The sequence below is a fragment of the Pithys albifrons genome, chromosome 24 (genome assembly GCF_047495875.1).
Source record: "Pithys albifrons albifrons isolate INPA30051 chromosome 24, PitAlb_v1, whole genome shotgun sequence".
Lineage (NCBI taxonomy): Eukaryota > Metazoa > Chordata > Aves > Passeriformes > Thamnophilidae > Pithys > Pithys albifrons.
This window is the reverse complement of record NC_092481.1, coordinates 7,528,256-7,550,639: the sequence shown is the minus strand read 5'-3', so window position 1 is coordinate 7,550,639 and position 22,384 is coordinate 7,528,256. Positions and strand designations below refer to the sequence as shown.

The 22,384-nt window shown below is 51.5% G+C and overlaps 1 protein-coding gene across 2 annotated transcripts in view; it reads left to right on the top strand.

The window, feature by feature from the left end:
* Positions 1-22,384, top strand: part of RUNX3 (RUNX family transcription factor 3) — a 38,197-nt gene that overhangs the window by 4,051 nt on the left and 11,762 nt on the right. Inside the window, exons 3-4 of one of the 2 annotated variants that reach the window (XM_071576924.1) lie at positions 2,197-2,301; positions 19,554-19,718. In XM_071576924.1, the coding sequence (XP_071433025.1) occupies positions 2,197-2,301; positions 19,554-19,718 (270 nt within the window). The remainder of the gene's footprint in view (positions 1-2,196; positions 2,302-19,553; positions 19,719-22,384) is intronic. The other variant, XM_071576925.1, reaches the window with a different exon arrangement.

The following is a 22,384-nucleotide window of genomic DNA, read 5'->3' as shown; positions in this document are numbered from 1 at the left end:
ACACAGCTGGGGCCCAGCTTCCTGAGAAGGCGGGAAATGAGTAAAAATGATGCTAAGTAATAATTGTCATTTTCGATTCATGGGAGGATTTTTGAGAGCTGGTGAGTGATGCAAAACCGGCTCGTGCTCCGTCCTCCCCGGAGCCGTGTCTGTGTCTGCAGCGAGGAACTGAAAAGCAGGGAGGCTGTTTCACATGGAGAATAAAAGTTCTAAAATCGTAATAGTAAGAAATAAACTAGAGCAGCTGTAGTGGGCAGGGAGGCTGGGCACGGAGCTGCGGGCTCAGCTCCGGGCTCTGCTCTGTCTCACCGGCTGCGTTTGCCCAGACTCTGCCTGCAAACCCTTCCTCTCCTCCCGCAGAATTTCCTAAATAATTCCTCCTCGTACTCCTCATCCTGCACTCTGGTTCTGCGGATGTTTTGCCAACAAATCCTCGGTGTTGGCTGTTTTTTCGTGGCTGTGCAGGCGCTGCGAGGCTCCGTGTGCTCCGCAGGCTGCGGCAGCTCGGCTCGCCCGTGCAGGTTGGCAGCACAACTGTACCCTTGGGGATTAAAATTGTATCTTTCTCTAAGTGCTCCTTTTGGTGCAGAAAACAAGCAGCAGGTTGTGCATTGTTTAGTCCTGGTTTGAAAGCTGAGGTGAGGGGTGGGTGGGTGCTCACTGTCGGCTTTAACACCAGCCTTTGCCCCCGTTCCGTGCTCCCAAAGAGGAACTCTCCCACCTGGGATAATTGCAGGATGTTCTCTGGGGGGGACAATTTCATTTTTTCAGTTTATTCCCTTTTTCTTTCTAGCTGTATAAATGTGTTGTTTTGTGAGGGGTATTCTCAGGTTCAGCTCTGCAGATCGATGATGGTCAGGATCTGAGAACCCACGATCCCTTTAGGGGGAAAGGGACAGGAGGTGGCTTCTGGCTCTATTTATTTGTGGAATAAAGGCTGGGCGAGCAGAATCCCAGCACATGGAGTTTATACCTTGTATCGTGCTGGAGTTCAGATTTCTGAAATATGTGATACTTTTGCCACAGAGGTTGCTCCTGGGGCGTTGGGTAGAGTGGTTTGTGCAGCCTCCCTCCTCTCCCCAGGGGATTCCTGAATTTGGGGAGGTTGTGGGAGAGCAGAGGCCCTTCCTGTAGAGAACTCTGCACTCCCACAGCCTCCCCATTGCTGAATATCGAGTGGGTGAGTGACAGCAGCAGCATCAGGCAAGGAGAGGACAGAGGGGCTGGGATGAGGATGCCAAGACTGTGGGAGATGAAAGAGTTTGGGGTCGGGGTGGGCCCACAGTGCAGGTGTGAGAACACCATCTCTGATGCTAAAGGCATTTTTGGACTGCAGATGGAAACTTGCTCTGCTGGGACAAGAGGAGCACTTGTTTTCTTGAAAAATATGGCTCCCAAGAGCTTTTCACTGCTTCACTCCTTTTATTTTTTCATAAAAGGTGACAAGCTCAGTGCTTCAAAAGTGTCTCTGAAAACCCCCATGATGACATTCAAACTCCTTCCCAGCAGCAGGTTCCTGCTGGCAGAGGACAGTCCCCACAGCCAGCAGGGCTGCCTGTCTGGTGGCCAAAGCTGGCCAGATTAGGTCTCATGTTTTGGTTTGCTATTTTTGGGCCACAGGTGCCCCTATGGCCGAGGCCCAGCCCAGGTCCCCTCCAGACCTCCCTGTGGAGGTGCATCCACAGGGCCAAGGCCGTGGGCTCCTTTGCAGACACTGGCACCCATTGCAGGCTGGTGCCACATCAGCATCCCAGGGATACCAGCACTCAAATCCATCCTTCTGGAGGGGATCCTCCAGTGCTGTGTTTCAGGACTGGGTTCCCCCAGAAAAAGGGGAAGCATCTGAGCAGGAAAGCACCAGGAAGCTGCTGGGGGTGGAGGGGTCGGTATGGGGACAGGGCAGGGGAGGTGGGGACAAGTGACTTTTCCATCCAGGAAGGTCCTGGCTCCCACTCTGACCCAGGTTCAAGCCTGTCCCTGCTGCAGGCAGCTGAACCTCAGCAGGAGCCAGCTGAGCTTTGTGCCTCGGCAATAATGTCTCATAAAATTAAATGATGTGTGTGTTGGAGTTCAGGGGATGTGGATATTTGTGTCTGAGCTTGCTCCGACAGGAGCCTTTCTCTCCTGAAAAAGCTGAACCCATGTGAATATCCTCATTTCTCCTGCTGTTTTTTTTCTCCCTCCTATCCTCCTTAGGAAAAAGCTTTACCCTGACCATCACTGTGTTCACCAATCCCACCCAAGTGGCCACCTATCACCGAGCCATTAAAGTGACTGTGGACGGACCCCGGGAGCCACGAAGTAAGTGATGTGTTTTATTTGGCAGCACTGAGGAGCACAGGGAAGGGATGCAGGGGCTGAGCTCTCTGTGGCCAAAGGGTGCAGGACACAGAGCCAGCTGGGGCAGCACCATTGGCAGCACATGGTGTTGGTGAGAGTGTTGGTGTGGCTGAGTGAGCTCAAACAGCAGGCACGGCTTGGCTGCTTGGGCTTTCTTGGCACAGCAAAGCGTGGTGTGTGTCCCTCCCTGCCTCTTACTCTCTCCATGCCCCGTATCCCATCTTGGATGGATGGTTTTATAGCTCCCCATTGTGCTCCATATCCCATCTTGGAGGGACAGTTTTATAGCTCCAGATTGGGATGTTGGGAGAATGCTTTGGGCTTCAATGGCAGAAACACAAAGGACTCCAGCCTGGCACTGTGCGTGGTGTTGGGGGGTTATGAAGCCAGAGGTGCCATGCTCGGCTTCACTGGCTGATTGTTGGGTTTTAAACTACAAATGGTCACAGGTTCCCTCCGTGCTGAGCTGGTATTTGCCTGTCTGTCGGAGAGCACCTTCCCCTTTGGCTGGTGGTGGTTTCGCTTTGGGCTGGCAGAGCCTCGGGCTGGCAGAGCCTCAGGCTGAGCTGCTGGAACAGCCCAGCCACGATGCAACCACAGAGGTGTCTCTGTTTTGATCAAGGAGGCTCCCCTGGGTGCAGGATGGTGCCTCGTGGGTGAGGGAGGCTCTGGGAGCTGGTTTTCAGCATCGGCCTGGTGTGAGCTCACCTTGGCATTTCCAGTGATCCGGGCAGTGCGAGGAAATGCTCTGGAGCTGTGGGCTGGAGGAGTTTCCTCTTGCAATGAGGATTATTTGCTCTGTGGGACCCCTCGTGTGGTGGGATGTTGTTCCGTGGGCTCCATCTGCAGCTTCCAGCTCCGGCTTTGCCTTCCTGCTCCCTCAGCACCACCACAGGGACTATAAAGCCTAGTTTGTTCCCTTTGCGTGTGAAGCTGCCGTAGCCCACATTGAAGGGAAACGTTTTGATCCTTCTAAATATGCTTCAGAAAATATTTTCTGTTGGTGCTGTCGTTGGGCCATCAGTGCCCCTTGATGTCAGGCCAGGGGGAGGCTGTACCTCGGTGAGGGGGTTTGATTTGCATCAGAGTTTGTTGGATTTGCTTCCCCCTTTATTTTTGTTTGGAGTGCAAGAGGCTTTACGGGCGTCTCTTGAACTGCTGGCTGCACTTATGAAGCCAGACTTCATTTTGGTTGGTTTTCTTTAAGCTGGAAACACAAGGCAGGTCCTGGTGTGGGTCTGCAGTGATAAAGCACCCGTGGGTCGTGGTGGGTGCCCAGGGCTGGGAGGGGAAAGCAGGTAAAGGTTGGGCAGGGAATTTCACAACTCTTCCAGGTCAGGAATAGAAACCAGCTCTCCTGACTCCTGGCTCAGCCCCTTATCAACTGCATCAGATCACCTTTCTAATAATAATAATAATCATCAGGAATACATAAATAATAATACAAGGCGAGATAGTTACTACTCTTAGCGTTTGGTTTGACTTCCCCAGCAGCCAAAGCCCTGTGAATCACACCTGCTCCTCCTGCCTTTCAACACCCTCCCCATCACTCCCCATCTTTAATTTCAAGGTTCTGATATTGCCAGGGAGGGGGATTTGAGCCGTGGGCTCACCCTGCGTCCTTCGGCTTGGGCCGGGCCCTTTTGGGCAGAATTAGGGAAAAGCAGAGAGTGGAGTGGCTTTTCCTGGCTTTGGCTTGGTGTGCCCAAGGGATGTCTTCCCTGGAACACCAGCCTGGGTGCAAGGTCAGCAGTTTTCTGCTTTCTTTTTATTTTGTTTTTAGTGATTTGTGGACCTCAAAACGTGCAGGAAGTGTTGTCTCCTTAAGGAGAGCTGTGTGGTGTTTATTCCCTGCCTATACCTTTGTCTTGTGTGGACCCCAAAGGCTGATCTCTTCCCCCATCCCTGCTTCCCCTCCCAGCCTGAAAATTGCTGATTGAAGACATCTAGACCTGAGTTGTGGGTTTTTTGGAATTTGTTTCAGATGATCACAGATTTGTTGGCAGTAAATGTCGTATTTTGACTCCCAGTATGACCGTGGGGCTTAAATTCATGGTTGATGAAAATTCATTGTCTTGAACTGGAATGAAAAAAAAAATTTCCACACTTTGGTTTCCATTTTCTAATTAACATAAAATTTTTTAAAATCTATTTAAAAAGTATCCTTTGCCCTTCCCTCTCTGCAGTCCCGTGCAGAAGGTGTGGAAGCACCAGCTGTAAAACGATCCGGGCTCACTCCCGGAAAGCCGATGTGGTTTTCCTGGTTCCTCTGCCACTGGGTGGCTCTCTGGCACAGCACCCCCGAGTGCCAGCACCCACCTGGCTCTCCAGGTGGCATTTGGAGCTGGTACAGTCCTGGTAATGCTCAGCTTTGTCAAACACCATGGCTTGTACTGCTCTCCCTTGTTTGTGAGGAGAGAGCTGGCCTGAGAAATTGCAATTTTTATGCACATATATATTATATATGCACTTTTAACATATATATGTGTGAACATATATTTTTATGTGTGTGTGTGTGCAAAAAAATACAGGGTTTTTCCCCTTTCTTGGCTGCAGACAAGTGGGCCATGGTGTGTGTTGGCTCCTGGCACGTGGGGTCAGCACTGACTGGGGCTGGAGCCTGGATGTGGGGCTGCTGGGCAGGCAGAAAGCTCCCTTAATGTGGAAAGAATTGGCCATTTGTCTTGAACCCTGGGAAAGCCCTGGGCATCATCTTCTCAGATGCAGCAGAATTCCTCCAGCAAAGGTTCTCGTGGGGTTTTGGGCCAGAAACACGGCTGAGCTCCACGCCCCAGCTCCGAGCATCCCATTCATCTTCCACCCTGTCCCATCGCTTCATCTCAGCCCCTGAGCGAGGCTTTGAACTCGGGCTGTGCCCAGAAACACTTCTAAAGAGTTTGCAATGGGGTTGAGAGGGGTGAGAAATTGCAGGGAGGTGGGGGACAGGCAGAGCCCCACACGGGCCAGGGAGCACGCGGGGCTGGAGGGACCTGGAGAGCTGGACCGTGGAGCTGGAGATGCTCCTCTGAGGGACCCACAGCTGGTGTGGAGCTGATAACAGTGGTGGCCTTGGCTGAGTATCCCCTCAGGCCTTCCCACAGTGCCCTGCTCGCTCCAAGATCTCTTTTCCTTGGGCTCAGGCTCTTTCTGGGTTAGATCTGGAAGGGGAAAAAGGACATTCTGTCAAGTTGGCACCTTAGCTCTAAACAAATAGCACAGCGGGTGCCAAGTGTTGACATACTTTGTACAAACAGGAAGTAATAAAATATTTGAACTTCCTGTGGAATTTCCTTCTTTTTCCCCCCTTTGCAGCTCTGTATTTAGCAAGAGCCTGGCTCTGGAGAGCTGCAGCCCTGGTGCAAAGCCCTCTCACTTCCACAGCTGCTTGCAAAATAATCCACAACAGGCAGAACATGGAGAAATTAATAGCTGGAAGCTATACAGGGATGTTTAGTCTGTTCCTGGGTAAATGGGAGCATCTCCAGGGCCTCCCCCATCACACCCACCTGCTGGCTGCCTTCCCTTTCCCTTCCCTCTCCCTTCCCTTCCCTTTTCCTTCACTTGCCACCACTCTCACTTCCTCTCCTGTCACTTTTCCTCTCCTCCTTCCAGCTATTCCAACCCCTTTCTGTCCATCTCCTGGGAACTCTTGTGCAGTTTTTTCCCCTTTAAATGCTTTTTCCCTCTCTTTGACTGTTTTTTCAAGCTGCAATTCAGTCTTCCTTAACCCTCTTTCTGAATCTCCTTTGCCCTTAACCCCTTCTTTCTGGTATCCACCCCATCCCTGCTGTCCTGGTCAGTGTGTTGAGGAGGAAGGGGAGATCAAGAGGATCTGATGTCCACAGTGTCCCTCCTTGTTGCCTGCTCAGCCACAGAGCACTGGGGAGGTGCTGGCTCTTGGTGTCTCCTGCCCTGTTCATTTTTGGTGTGTGTGTCAGAGATTTGGTGCTTTCAGTCTCGTCCCTGCTTGGTGTGACCACAGTGAGTGACAGGAGTGTGTCCCCACCCTGCAGCACCCTCTGGCTTGGACCAGGAGGAGGGAGCTCATGGCAGGAGCATTTCCTGCCCCCTCTCCCACCACATTGTCTGTGCAAAGGTTTTCTGGCTGGGTCTCATCCTGACCCCCTGGGGTCCCTTTACCTCCCCAAAGGCTTCTTGCCCCAGAAGGCTGTGGCTGTCCCCAGGCCCCTGCTGGCCCCTCTCAGGGCACGTAGCCAATGTGTGGAAGGGCTTCTCACCTCCCACAGCCATGAGTCGTTTCCAAGAACTGCTGCTTTCTTTGCTTTCATACTCAGCTGGGTGAGGGTTTCCCTCCCTGCTGCCTCCCACGAGAGATGTCAGCCTAAGCCCCAGCCCAGCCTGGCGCTCTGAGCTGAGAAATGAAGAGTTTGGGATCTGCAGAGGGTGGAAACTCCCTTGCCCCTGCCTGTGTGAGGTGTCTGTGGCATCTGTGTCCTCGGGGTGCTGGAGGTCAGTGGGCACAGGGCCATGTCTGGGGTTTTCCTTGAGCACCAGATGCACTGGGCACTCCTGGCTTCAGGTGTGTCAAGAAGGCAAAAAAATGGGAGAAAGATTGAGTAGCAAGGGGAGAATCTGCTCTGGAAATTCAGCCTGGAGAGGGCTTTGCCTCTGCTCATCACCGTGTGCTGGGGTGGCAGCAGGACAGGGGTGCCCGTGGCCCTGGGTGTCCCCAGCCCTGTGCTGGGACTTCTCTTCCAGCAGGGTTGGCACTGCCCAGCTGGGAGCCCAGCAGGAGAAGGGATTGTGTCAGCACTTCATGGGATGACACAGACCCTGCTGGGACTCCTCTCTCCATCCCCAAGCCATGGTGATAAAGACAGTGCCCTGAACTGCCCCATCCAGCCCGGGCACAGCTGCCCACACCCCCTATCTCACCACCCCATCTCTGTTCTCACCCCACACCCAGCACCTCACTGGCCCCAGCTCCCCGAGTCGTGGGGTGGCTGCAAATCACCCTGAAAAACCCTTTCTCACTTCAGTTATTTACTTAAGGTGCATCTGAATCCATCCCTGGGGTTCAGAGGAGTTTGCACCATGAGGTTTTTTGTAGAATTAACAGAATGGTTTGAGTTGGAAGGGACCTTAAAAATCACGTGTTTCCTACCCCACGTCGTGGACAGGGACACCTTCCACTAGAAGGTGAATTTTCCCTTTTATTCCTAGTGGATGCTCCAGTCTGAGGCTAGAAAGGAAAGGGAAGCACAGGACTGTGCTGGCAAGACAGGTGACCCCCCAGCTTCCCTGTCCCTCATGGCTGTAGATGAGTCTGAGATTTCCTACCAGGAATGGCAAAACTGAGACCCTGCTTTACTCAGGGGAGGGAAAAGAGGTGCAATATTGCACCCTGTTAATCCAGATTAGCTCTACAGAGACCCCAATGTGGTGCTAAGGACTAGAAATTCCAGGCACCCCCTATCAGAGGGTGTTCCTTAATTCCAGCCTCTAATTTGGCCTGCACATTTGGGCAGGTGGTGTGAGCCTGAGCAGGCAGGTTTGCTGTTTGCTCTGGGCTGGCTGGGAGCATTCATGGCTTCAGTTTGGGGATGATTGCACACATGGAGGTGGCCTGTGTGTCCCCCCATTGAGGGCACGACCTCCCCACCACCACCTCTGCTTGTGCCAGGCTGGACCCACTCCCTGCAGCCCCAGCCTGGTGAGGGTGTTTATTTGCAGGAACAGCAGCTTTGCCCAGACCTGAGCTCGAATTGCTCTGTCAGCCCCTCCACACTCACTGGCACAGGGGCAGATTTGGGGCTGATGGTGGTGGGGCCTTCCCTGTGGTGCAGCTTTCCACTCTCCTGTTTGTTTTTCCAGGGGTACAGCAGCCCTGGGCAAACTCAATTCCTTTAGCACCATCATCTTTTCATGCCTTAATGGCTTAAATGCCATCAAAACTACAAAATGCTCTGTTTAATATTCCACGGAGTTGGTTATTTCCATGCTAAGTTTTGGGATGTGGTGTCCTAAAAGCAGTGGCAATTTCTGGAGGGATTTCTGACTCTTTGGGAGTTGTTTGTAACACTGAGGGCTTCTCTAATTTGTACCATTTGGGGGGAAAAAAGAGAAAAATATGAAACAGAAACATTCCTGTTACCTTTTAGAAAAGTGGCTGATCCAGGAATTCTCCCATCACACTCTGGCAGGGTTGGGAACCCCATGGCAAAGCTGCTCCCCAGTCAGTGGGGGTTGTGGCCACATTTCAGGATGTTTTGTCCCGTGGGCCTCTGCTCTGGGGGGATTTGTGTAAACCCACACTGAGCTTTCTCCTCAAAGGGGGGAAAAAGGTTGTCTTGTGGTTTTACTGATTTGAAGCAATTTTGAGAGGAGACAGAGAGTTGGAAGAGCTCTGCAGGACTCTGGAGTGCTGCAGGGAGGTTTGGGATGATGGACTGGGGAGAATTCTGGAATGCCACTCCAGGAATCTGGAGAGGGGGAAGTAAAATCTGCAGTTCTTCTATTCCTGGGACTCAGGGAAATTGGGATGTGGCTAAAATAGCTGAGGATGAGGAGGAGGAAATGGGACAATCTGTTGGGTTATGGGGTGGGAGCCAAAGAGGAGCAAGGACAAAATGCTTCCCTGTTCCTGTATTCCTGTGGGCAATTTGGGGGCCTCCAGGCAGAGACACCCCATGTTTTCTGCACCTTTCACCCTCAGAGATTTGACATGGCTGTGGCAAGGCCTTGGAGAAGACAGGGTAAGTTATTGGAGGCTCTTGTGCTTCTCAGAAGCTCAAATGGAGACTCAGGACAGGGCTGCTCATGCCAGTATTGTACAATTTCAGATCTTTATCTTGGCAAAAAGGCTCCTCGTGGGGCTGTGTAAAATTGGAGCTGGAGATGTTTCTGTAATTAAAAGCAGACCTGGTGCTGAAGTGCTCCCGTGGGGTGATAGTTTTGGGTATTATTCTGGTCTTTTGTTTTATTCCCCTGCTTGTCCTTAGCTAGAAATAAATACACAGACAGTTCCCAGATTGTCCGGGAATTAGGGAAAAAAAACACCAAAGGGAAATGGCAAAGAAAAATAAAAAAAAAAAAGAAAAAAGAGAGAAGGTACAATTAAATCAATCAAAACTCATTTAAATAAATAAATGACCTCACCAGTTCCTGGACAGTTATTTGTCAATGTAAAATTGCTATAATATCTTTTAATTTAATATTTGGTGCTTAAAATACACCGATTTCCCACTCCTCAAGACCTGCCCTCTTCCCTGGGGAGGAGGAGGAGGAGGAGGAGGAGGAGGAGGAGGAGGAAGAGGAGGAAATCCTGAGTGGCACTTTCTCGCTTCGCTGTTAACTCTGCTCTGGACACCCTGTGGCTGTTTGAGACAGAGATTTGGGGAAACCCCACGGGCTCTGTACACCCACCCAGGAGCTCCAGCATTGCTCCTGCTGCTCAGGGACCTGCTGTGGTGCTTCCCCGTGGTGGTCCTTGGGGTGGTGCTGCTTGGGGACATCCGGCCCCTTCCAGCCCTGCCCCAGGTTTTACCAGACGGAGCCGTTCAGGTCTCCGGAGTCTCTGCTTCTCCCTGTGCTGATCCGGCCCTGCCAGGGACCTTCCCTGGAGGAGTGGAAGGGCTTGGGATGGAGTGTAGGCTCTTTGACATGTCCTGAAGCAAGGCAGGCATGGAAGATCCTAAATGGGAATACAAGGTGGTGTAGTATTTTAGATTTATTGGTGTTTGCTCTGCTGTCCCTCCAGCTGCTGTTGGAGTTGTTGGTGCCTGGGATGAGGCACTTGCATTGATGGTGTCTGAGAGCTGCAGTCACCCTGTGCCTTCTGCACAGGGTCTGTTCAGCTCCATCCCACCCTTCCCTGATCCCACTTGCTCTTTGATGATGACAAATGAAAAACAAGTGCTGGCTGGGGTGAGGTGGCACAGCCTCGGTGCCATCACTGGGCGTCCCACCAGGCAGCTCGACTGGGGCACAGGGCTCTGCCTGATCTCACCCCTTGTCTGCCAGAGCCCTTAAAACCCCTGGAACACCCCATAAACTGGGGCCTCTGCAGCGAGTGGCCAGGCAGGAGGCAAAGGAGATGGGGAGGCACTGCAGGGGCTCAGGGATGGGAGCAATGAGGGGGCACTGCAGGGGCTCAGGGGTGGGAGCGATGGGGAGATGCTGCAGATTCTCAGGGGCTCAGGGCTCCCAGGTTCATGCAGGAGCCTTTGCAGATTGGTACTTGCTGCACAGGGGAGTCTCTCTGTTTGTACTCCCATCTCTAATGTGTTTTGATCCCGTGGGGAATCTGCACCCTTTGGTATCTGCTGAGCCCGTCCAGGGCACAGCTCTCCTGCCCAGGCAGCTCAGGGAGGCTGTTGGTACACGCAGGGAAGGCAATTATGTTAAACTGCCTCCTCCTCTAATTCCTTATAGGCCCTGCTATCCAGTTAACCCCTTCAGGGGCCAATCCTGCCAAGGCACAGTGGGGGAATTGGAGCTCAGCTCCTGGAGGGTGGATAAAAATGCCTCAGGGACAAAAGCAGGGGTTCTGAGGGGAATGTGGGGGGACCCACTTGGCCCTCAGCAGGTCCTGGGGATGTCCCAAGGGACATCCAGGTGCCAGGGCCATGTGGAGCATTCCCTGGGGAGAGCAGGGCAGGGGTAAAGGTTTCCCCACTGTGCTCCAAGCAATGGGTTTGCATTGCCAGGGGCTCTGGTGCTACAGCTCGAGGCTGTAATCCTGCCTCAGAAGAAATAATAGAGCAACTAAAATTACATGGGCTCCAGTAAATTCGCTCCTCTAATTATTTTATTTGCCACATATAGTAAATTCCACCTCTCTTTTATAATTGCCTGGTGTGTAATAACTTCAAAATCATTTCACTTAAAAATGACCAGTATTTTCTAAGTGAAGCAATATTGGGAGTCAGAACAGGGAAATTATTTTTGCTTGCATTCTACAAAGGAATCATTGTTGGAATTGGTTGCAACACCTCCTGCTTTTGAAAGCTTTGGGTAAACCCCAGGGCACAATTCTCAGCTGGGGTGGAAGACCCAAACCCATCCTGGCTTTGGAAATAAATCAGAATCAGAGAAGTGGGCACTGATAGTGTATTTTAAGAGATTAAATCGAGCAAAAGGATCGTCTGGTGTATGGGGATATTTGGAGAATTAAGGCTCATTGAAGGTTTCTTCCAGGGGGATGTTGATGGTGCTCTGTGCTGGATTGTGCCAGGTGCTGTTCAAATAAACAGCAAAAGAAATTCCCTCTGGTGCAGAGGGAGTGGGTTGGGCTGGGATGCAGGTGGCAGGACACAGAGGTGCTCAAAGGAACATTTCTGGGTGTTGCAGCGAGGACATTGGTGAGCATTGAGCCTTCACAAAGGAGCAGCATTTTGCCCCTTCTCAGTTTCCCTGTTTGTGAAGCAGATCTAATTCCTGGGGGGCAGCAGGGGCTGTGCAGGAGGTTGTAGGAGAGGATTCATCCTGCAGGAGCAGGGACTGCTTTTTGCAGGGTTATTAAGACAATGTGGCCCCTCTTCCCTCAGGCGGGACTGGGAGCTCAGGACAGAGCAAAGGGTCACAGATGGGAAAGGAGAGCGGGAAAAAATAGTCAGTGATAAAAGGCCAGTTTCATTTCAGGGAAGGCAACAGCTAAAGCACCAGAACTATCAAACAAAACCGCAAGATCACATCAGCTGTCAGGGCAGGACACATCTCGTTCCTCCCTCCTGAAAGGGCTTATCAGTGCAACCAATCACTTTAATGATGTGGCAGAGTGAGGAAGAGGATTTGACTCAGAGTGAGATGAAATTTAGTTCCTAAGACCCTTCTCTTCCGCTGCTGGAGCCCAGTCACCTGTTCTGCAGCCAGCCAGAGATAAATCATATCCTGCAGCGGAAGGTGCTTAGACATGATGGTGCATTATTTTCTCTTACTCTTTCCAGTGACTCTGTAGGGAGAGAGGGGAGGACAAAGAGGGACCCAGCAGTCACAGACATCCCCAGTGCCCTTCTCAGCCTCTGAGGGTGATGGCAGTGGGACGAGGAGCTGCTGTGCCTCCCTGCAGGGAGGCTCCCAATCCCAAACCAGAGGTGGGAGCAGCAGCCCCTGGCCCGTGGTTGGCCCCTGCTCAGCTCTGCTCCTTTGGCCTCGGGGGAGCAGCATTGCAGGGAGGAGGAGGGTGCTGTGCAGGGGGGATGAGGGTGCTGTGCAGGGGGGAGGAGGGTGCTGTGCAGGGAGGAGGGTGCTGTGCAGGGAGGAGGAGGGTGCTGTGCAGGGGGGATGAGGGTGCTGTGCAGGGGGGATGAGGGTGCTGTGCAGGGGGGAGGAGGGTGCTGTGCAGGGGAGAGGAGGGTGCTGTGCAGGGAGGAGGAGGGTGCTGTGCAGGGGGGAGGAGGGTGCTGTGCAGGGGGGAGGAGGGTGCTGTGCAGGGGGGAGGAGGGTGCTGTGCAGGGGGGATGAGGGTGCTGTGCAGGGGGGATGAGGGTGCTGTGCAGGGGGGAGGAGGGTGCTGTGCAGGGAGGAGGAGGGTGCTGTGCAGGGGGGAGGAGGGTGCTGTGCAGGGGGGAGGAGGGTGCTGTGCAGGGGATGAAGGTGATGTGCAGGTGGCTGGTGCTCTGGGGTTCCTCCTCCCAGCTTTGTGCTGTGCGTGTTTCCAAAGCCATTTGGGAGCTGTAATTCCCCAGCATGCCAGCGAGTCTCTGGAGATGGAGCTCAGAGCTCAGTCCTGGAATTGGGGATATTGGTGTTCAAACGCCAGGACTCAGCTCCAGCTCTGTCCTGGGGCAAACAGGGAAAGCAGCACTCAGCACCCTCAGACCTTGGGAAAGCTGGTGTCTGATCCAGGCTGTGCTGCTCCAAGGGCACAGAGTGGCTGCCAAAACGCTGCTCCTCAGTCAGTGCCCCAGGGCCCCGCAGGGTCAGGCTCGTCCCCATCAGCTGAACCGCGGCACATTCCGTGCACAGGTCTGAACCCAGCAGCTGGTCCTCCCCATCCCTCAGTGTCCTGAGCCAGTGTCACCCAAAGGAATTTGATGTGCTTGCCCTAATGGAACAGGTTGTGAGCTGGGAAAAACCAGCTATACTGGTAGCACACAGTGCAAGCTGCGATAGCAGCACTAACTCACTCCAACTGGCATCTCTCCACTGATCTACGGAGCGACGGCTCCTGAAAATCTGATCTCAGACATGGTGAGGCAACACCAGCTGGATGCCCTTGAGATCTGTCTGCTTCCTCCCCAGCACTCAGCTTGGAAATCTTTGAATCAGGGGTTCTGCCTAATTCCATAAAAACCAGATCACAGCCCATAAATGAATTTTGCCTTCCTGGAAATGGGAGCAGTTGCAGAGAAGCCACTGGGGCTGGTGGTTTTTGCACCCTGTGTTATGAAAGCTGCCAAGTTTCCCACAGATGTGCACCCGCCTGCTGGTTTGTGACACACGAGCTGAAATTCTCAGCTCTGTAAATCACAACTTTTAAAACTCACCTACTTCACTCTGCAGTCTCAGAGGAAGATTTTCAGAGGTCTTTAAGAATGGAAAAATGCAAGAAAACACTGGTGGGGGTTTTCAGCAAGGCACAAATGCTTAAACCTGATGAATTTTACCCATTGCTGAGAATGCCTCCAGCTTTCCCTGCACTGTGAAGTGCTTTAAATATCTTTGCAAATCCAGAAAGACTCTGTCTCCACACTGAAACCCCGGGAATGGGGAGCCTGTGTCCTTCAGGCATTTGAGCTGAAGTTGCGTGAAAATTTGGGTGTGATGTTGGATTTGAACACAGGCCACATCCCAAGAAATTTTAAAAGTGCTACCCTGGATTTCTGCTTAAGTATCTGAATTAATGCCTTGCATTTTTTGCCTTTCAGAGGACTTAGTTTTGGGGTCTCCCAGTGTAATGAAAGACTAGGATTTATCAGCTGCTGCCCCACTTGCCAGGGCTCCCATCACAGGGTGGGCAGGGAGAGAGGCAAAGTCAAGGGACTAACCCATGAGTGAGAGGAGATCAGGGGCTCACAAAGCCCCTAATCAATACCAGCCTGCCTAGAACGAGCATCTCTCCCACTGCTGGAGCTTCAGACACTAAAAACCTACTGTAAATGCAACATATCTCTGTGCTTCCTGCCAGCTGGCCCAGAGCCAGCCTATTTCCTTCAAAAAGAGGGATATTTATTTTCATCCTTTTAGAGGCAGCCAATTCATCTCAGACCACCACCAGCTAAAACAGCTTTGTAAATTAGGAGCTTTTTTTTCTCATTTTCCTAATTCTCTCCCCCACCCCCTTAAATATTATTTCCCTTTCATTGTTGGAGTGGGTGCAGATCCTGTGCTGGCCCAGCGGCCGCGGCGCGTTGCGACACTCCCCTTCTCTCCAAGCTGCAGGAGGACAGTAGCTGCAGTGTCTCACCAAAGCCAGAGGAAACCAAAGCAAAGCCTGGCCATGACTGATTCTCCTTCCAAATGGCGTAAGCAGGCCAACTTCAAACATGTGAATAATGAGTTATCTGTGCCTGACTTTGTTCGGCACCAGAAGAGACAGTTCCTTCTAACATTTCCCTCCTGCTGCCTCCTGTGAACTCCTGGGCTTCAGCTCTTGGAAGTGGCCGAAGTGGTGTTGGCACTCGGCGGGTGCGGCCGCTCACCGGGGCTCGGTGCACAGCTCTGTTATCCTCCGTGGAGACGTCACGTTGGAGTCCCTGCCAGCTCCTGGCACTGTGGGCAGCCTGGTTCCCACCTCCACACCGTCCTGCCCTCCCTCTCTCACTGGCTGTGGAGTTCCACCAAATTCTCCTTGGTGGGAGTTTCCTGTGGTGAGTCCAGAGCTGGAGGTGGGATTGCAGGGAAAACCTGAGCAATGTTCATGTCTCGTGTTAACAGGTGTGCAGAGATGAGCCCAGCCCAGCGTGTGCTGTGAGGGACAGGCCTGCTGTTCCCATAACACAGGCCTTTCACATGTGGCTTCTTTCTGGAGCACATGCTGGGACTTGATAGTCTAGTCGAGACTCAGACTGGGAAAAAATTCAACCCTCTGTAGAGGAGTGGCGTGTCTCTCTGAAGTACCTATTTTGAGGGCTGTGAGAGGGATTTGAAAGGTGTTTTGCACATTGAGATGGAGCTTTATCCACTGCTGATTGCTTTCTTGTGGTCCATTCTCAGGGACGTGTAGAGACTGAGCAACAGGGTTGTGTGCAGGGACTGCTCCTGGAGAGCCCCTGCTTGGCTGAGCCCTGGAGTTTGGCTGTGAATGTTTGAGCAGAGCCTTGGGTGGAGGATGGTGGGATCTTGCTGATGGGATGCTTGGAGCCTTCCTTGGAAGGTGGATGAGTGGAGGCCTCTGTGGCTGCCGATGGCTCAAGCTGATGTCCCAGCCCATGTTGCCATCTCCTGGTTCTTGCTTCTTCCTTACTGGAGCTAAGGAAATGATCTGCAAATGTGTGTTACTGAACATCTCCCAGAGCTGAAAAGCTCTGCATTTCCTCTGCTCCATCTTGCTGCCAGCATTTCACAGCAAGACTCCTGGGGAGGCCCAAGCCACTTCCCACCATCTGCTCTCCTGTCCTTTGGTAGCAAAGGGCTGTGGCAGGGGATGGAGACAAACGTGACACCCAAATCTGAACCTACCAGGGGATGAGAGAAGGCTGTGCAGGTCCTTGTCTCTCATGGCTGCACAACTAAACACAGACAAATCAGGGGACTGTGACTCCAAGGCACACTGAGAGTGTTTTCTCAAATCAAATCTGTCTCTCAGATTTTGGCACCACTCAGGTTCCTGAAGCCCTTTTCCTGCCTTTGATCAACTTTATATTCTGCATCTCAGTGATCTGGGGAAACAAGCTGCTTTTGGTGAACGCTGTGTAACTGCCCCTTCCACTGCCTGGAAACCCCATACAGGTCCCAGCTTGGGAAGCCACGTCAGGTTGCACACTCCTAGAAGGAAGAGTGGGGTCTGTTTGGCCTTTGAAATATTTTAATGCAGAAAGCATGTCTTTAAGTCATAGCTTTGAGCATCTGAGCTGCAGTGTGGCACACACTGTTTCGCTGTCTGCATTCCAAGGAAACACCCAAAACTTCCAGTATGCTTCTTATTACTGGCCTAAAGTGTCAAATTCACATCGGTTCTTCCAGCTGGGAAGTGTTCAATGGGATCGTTTGTTTGATATGCTGATACAGATCTTGTTATTATATCAGGATCAGAAGTGATCTGTCAATGTTTACATCATGTCATGTTCAATATCAGAGTTAACTGATTCAGAAACTCGATCCAGCGTTAAAAACCATGTGCTGTTGACAAGACGTGCCCAAGGTCAGTAGTTGCCATCATTTGATCGTTCTAAGCTCTGTTGTTTCCATAAATACTGACCTGTGAGCCAGTGCTAGCCCAGCTGGAAGTGCAGGGCAAAATCTCCAGCACCAGTGGCAGGTTTTGTGTCCCAGAATTCACAGGTAGGGGTGATAAAGACTTCTCGGATGGATTTCTTGGGATGAGGTCTGGAGCTTTTTGAAGTTGAGTGAAAATCCGCCCACTGGTTTCGGGAGGCTTTGAGTCAGTGCTTGGGTTAAGCGAGAAACCACCTCCCTCCTCGCTGGGGTATGAGCCATTGTTCACTTGATGGCACTGGTTTCCTCTCCGTGACAGCTGTGGGCAGATGGGGAAGGGCTTTTAATGAAGTAACCGCTGCAGAAATTAAAAAGCTCAGGTTGTTCTGATGAAAGAAACCCATTAACAGCGATTCTCTCTTGCGTGACAAAGTCTGACGTCCCCAGCCCTAAAGTGACAAGCGGCAGGAAGTCCTGGGGAGACAGCCCGAGCTAAAGAGGGTTGGCAGTCCAAGCTGGTGGGTTTTAACTCATTCACTGCCTTCTTCTACGTGGTTTGGTGCTGCCAGGTCCCACACGTGGAGACAGGGTGGGATACGGAGCAGAGAGGGGCCAGGAGAGCTGGGAAGGGCCCTGATCCTACCACAGCATCCTCTGGTTTGCACTCCTAAATGAGCCCCTCTGTTTGCCTCCACTCACATTTCAATCCAGTTTTCCACTTTCTTTTTATCAGGGTAGTTTAAAGGGTTTGGGGTTTTTGCTGATAATTGCTGTCTCCCCACAAACCAGCCCCTTCTTGAGGGTGTAAGTCCTTGCTGTTTACTTGAGGCTTAAAACCCCCGCGGGGCTGTGTCCATGTTCAGACAGTGAGAGGACCACAGCAACCACAGTGCAGCATGACACAGCCACATGAAGCCCTCAGTTAAGCTGTACAGCTGAATAATCTTTAAAAACTTTATCAGCATTGGGATCACTTGATATATTTTTCAGGATTTTCTCCGTCACATGCCAGATGCCACTGCAGGATAGGGTTTGTGCTGAGATAGAGGCAGGGAATTTAATTTTCATTAAATTTCTGGGGATCTTGGTCTTTGAAGTCCTTTTGGCTTCTCTGCTCTGGTCTGCCCAAGTGGTTAAAGGTGAAACATAACCAGATTTTATTTCTTCTGTGCTTGAATATATACTGAAATAATAAAATGTAGACCAGAACAAGACACCTCCCTGCACCAGCTTTTCCCCTGGGAAAAGCACCAAATGCCATGGGATGGGTGCTGCTCATGGCTCCGAAGGCCTCGGATAATACAGAGGTGCCTGAGGGCTGGGGACACACAGAGATTAGAAGAGATTGTTTATGGCGTTGCTTTGAGGTTTCCTTGGTTTACTTCACACAGCAGGGAAAAAGGATTTTCAAAATACCGCTGGGTTTTGCTCTCTGCTGGGGTTTGTCCTCATCAGGTTTTGCACTCTGGCATCAGCCTGTTTTCCATGAGTTTGGATGGTGGGGCTCACCTGGATGTGGAGCTCCCAGAGGAGGGTCAGAGTCCTTCAGGAACTGTGGCTAGGGGTGGTTTGCTGTTGGGACAACCATGGAGCGATGCCATGGCAAGGAGTGTGAGATCCCCTCTGGAGATCAGCAGATATAAGACATTATTAAAGAGGGGGAAGTCTGGGGACTTTCTGTGACTTTGCTCTAAACTGACACGAGGCTCTCACGCCACTCAGATGTGAGGGGGAGGGAGGGAGGGAGGAAGAGGTGGCTTCGTTTATCGCCTTTCAAATGCGTCACTTCTTAAAAGTCACCAAGAACTGAGCCTGACTCGGTGGATATTGGGCCGTAGGATCTGATAAGGCCCAGCTCTCTGAAGCACTGCAGAGGGTTCCTTCCCACTCCCCTCCTGTCTCCCTGATGTGCCTGCACACCTCCAGTGCCCTGAGCTCTGTGCTTGGATTACGGTGGGATAAGGCGATTGCCACCTTGGGAAGGTCCTCTCATGGCAGGTGCAAAGAGCTGGAGGTGCTGCAGGGCCACCTGGCTGCAGCAGGTAAAGAACAGGGAGAATCCAAGGGCTGAATGGAGCACTGATGTAAAACCGAGGCAGCTACAGCTTCTCTGGAGCCCCTCCAGCTTTGTGCGGGTGTAACTGAGACTGGAATCAGGCCCAGAGAGAGTGAAGCTGTTTGGCGATGATTAATATAGTAAAATGTGAAAGTTATGTATCAAGTGCATTTCATGTGCCTCTTGCCTCGGGACAATTAGCATAAATTTAATAATTATTGCCCTGTGCCAGCAGCTGCTACCTAAGGAGCTGGGAGAGCTTTACAAACGCTCATTAGTTGCTGCCCTGCCTGGGGGAGGTGGGTGATTAGACTCCCTGTTTTATGGGTAGAAAGAAAAGGAACAGAAAGAAACAAAGTGAGATGGCCAAGGTGTGGTACCAAGGCTGCTCCCATCCCTCCTCTTGTGCCTTCTCCAGCTCCACTTGGCTCTGACCCTCTTGGGTGGGCAGAGTTGGGAAAGGGCTGCAGTAAGATTAGAGTTTATTCTATGCACCGTGAGCAAATGCTGCAGAAAATACTTAGAATTTAATATTTCCTTTGCTGGTACCCCATTCACCACTTTGCCAGGAGATGGGGCTTCCCCTGCCTTGCACGTCTCCCCTCTGTGTACAGAGAGAGTGAGGGCTGGTACAGGCTGGTCACTGCAAATGGCACAGGGCATCCTGGTCCAGGCTCCTTGACCAAAGGTTGACTTGCTGGACGATCTGGGGCTGTGCAACCCCCCGGTAGCCGATTTCTGCCAAGGCTGCCACCCTTTACCCCCTGTGAATATCAGCAAACCGCACAGACAGAGGCTGTGCTGACTCTGTGTGCAACCAGGGTGCTGTAGCCAAAGGGTGACTGATCAGATATCAGACTCTTTTATCATGTTCCAGGGCACAGACAAAAGCTAGAAGACCAAGCCAAACCCTTCACCGACCGCTACGGGGAGCTGGAACGGCTGCGCCAGTCCATGAGAGTCACCCCAACAACACCCAACCCCCGTGGATCCCTCAGCACCCCGAGCCACTTTGGGTCCCAGGCTCAAACTCCAATACAAGGTAACTGGCTGGGTGCCCCAGCCTGGTGCTGTACCCCAAATCCTCCCACTCCCAGCACAGTCGGACAGGGAGTGGAACTGCCCTGGCTGAACCAGCTTCCCTCTGGATGGCATTTTAGGGCTGGAGTCCAGCTGTCCCCTGGGTAAGGAGCCCTGCTGGAAGGACAAGTCAGGGAGGGGGTTGCTTGGATTTCTTGGCCTTGAAAACCTTTTTGCACCCGTGAAATCACTCTTTGGCCCATTAGATCTGAGCTCTTAGGAAAAACTGAGCAGCTTCAGGAGGAATGTGAGGGAGATCACAGCAACACACTTTGAACCCAGCAGCTTCTTTGACATGAAGGCACCCACATCATGGTTATGCATCAACTAGAAAGGGTGTTTCATACTTTACATGCTAATCCAGATGGTTTCTTATCTTGTTGCCCTGTGTTTATGCCAAGTCTGGTGCTCCATCGCCCCGGCATAATTCCCCACACGTATGCACAGCTGCACGGGCACACGCGTGCACACACGGACAGACACACAGACACACACACAGACAGACACACACAGACACACGGACAGACACACGGACAGACACACAGACACACAGACACACACACACACACACAAACACAGACACACAGACACACACACACTCATGCACACACACACACAGACACAGACACACAGACAGACACACAGACACACAGACACACAGACACACACACAAACACAGACACACAGACACACACAGAGACACACACACACTCATGCACACACACACACACAGTCACACAAACACAGACACACAGACACACACACAGACACAGACACAGACACACACAGACACACAGACACACACACACTCATGCACACACACACACACACACAGACACACACACACACACAGAGTCACACAAACACAGACACACAGACACACACACAGTCACACAAACACAGACACACAGACACACACACAGACACACACACAGACACACAGACACACAGACACACACACAGTCACACAAACACAGACACACAGACACACACACAGACACACACACAGACACACAGACACACACACACACACAGACACACACACAGTCACACAGACACAGGCACACAGACACACACACACACACACAGACACAGACACACAGACACACACACACACACACACACACACACACAGTCACACAAACACAGACACACAGACACACACACAGACACACACACAGACACACAGACACACACACACACACAGACACACACACAGTCACACAGACACAGGCACACAGACACACACACACACACACAGACACAGACACACAGACACACACACACACACACACACACACACACAGTCACACAGACACAGACACACTTTTCTTTAGCCTTGCATCTTTAGCCTTGGTGGTGTTTTTCTTTGGAAATCAGCAGAGACACTAACAGGGATTTCAGGACTAGTATTTAAGCATTTAAGCTGTTTGCATATTGAGATTTGACGAGAGGTGGTCCTTCTTGGAAGGTTTTATGTAAAAAGTTCCAAAAGCCTTTGCATTGCATTTTCAGGAGTGACGTAGATGTTTGAAAACCTCAGTGTCATGGGCAAAGAGGGTGTCTCGGGTGCACAAACATGTTGGAAAACATTACCTGAATTGTAAAAGCTTCCCTGCTCCTCCCAGCCCAAAATTACAGTGAAAATTTAATTTATTTCTCATTGAAATGCAAATCTCTATGCATGGAATATTCATTGATATTAGCACAGTTTATGAGAAGAGCGCAGGCATTTCGTGTAGGATTATCACTTGATTTTTGTTTGAAAAAGAGAGAGAGAAACCGTTTTCTAGGCTAGTCCCGTTGGCTGCATCATAAAGAAAGAGATTCTTGGGGGAAGAAAAAAATATTTGTATTTTAAATTAGCACAGCCCCAAGTAGTGCCAGAAACCCAAAGAGCGTCGTTTGGAGCAAAGAATCAGGTGATGACACAAATGCAAGGAGGAAAAAAATGAAATTGGCCACAAGCTCCCATTCGTGCCAAGCTCCCAAATGTCAAGTGACAGCAGGAGTGGAGACACACAAAATTAGCCATCTAAAATCATTCCTGCGGAGTGAATCCAAACTACCAGGAATGCTGCAGAAGGCGGTTTGTGCACGCTCTGCTCTTGGCTCCCTTGCTCCCAAGCTGAGGAACTGTCTTAAAATGACTGTGGTTCTTACCAGCGTAGCTGGGAGCAGGATCTGCTCAGCGAGTTTAATCTCAGCCCTGTCCTTTTGACACAATGCTGGCTATGACCAATCATAATCATAATTTTTTAAAAAAACAACCTCTTTCTCTCTCACACACACAGCTTATTCACAAAGATCATAATTTTTACCCAAGCAAGTGGAGCCTGGCCCGTGCCAAGAATAACACAGGAGTTAACAGGCCTGTAATTCTCACGACTTGGCACGTTCTTGGGTAACACACATGAGAAGCCGATTAGTGAAACGCACAACGAGATACTGGTTGGAGGGACAGACGGGGCAGGCTGCAGTTCATCCGGCCCCGCTGTCCTTTATGTGGGTGCTCCCCAGCTTTAATGTTTTCAGCATGCCTGTGCAGGGATTAGAAAGGGGCCAGAGAGGCAGGTTTTCCCTCCCTGGTGCCCAACAGCCCTCTGCTCGTGTGCTGGAGGGGCTTGG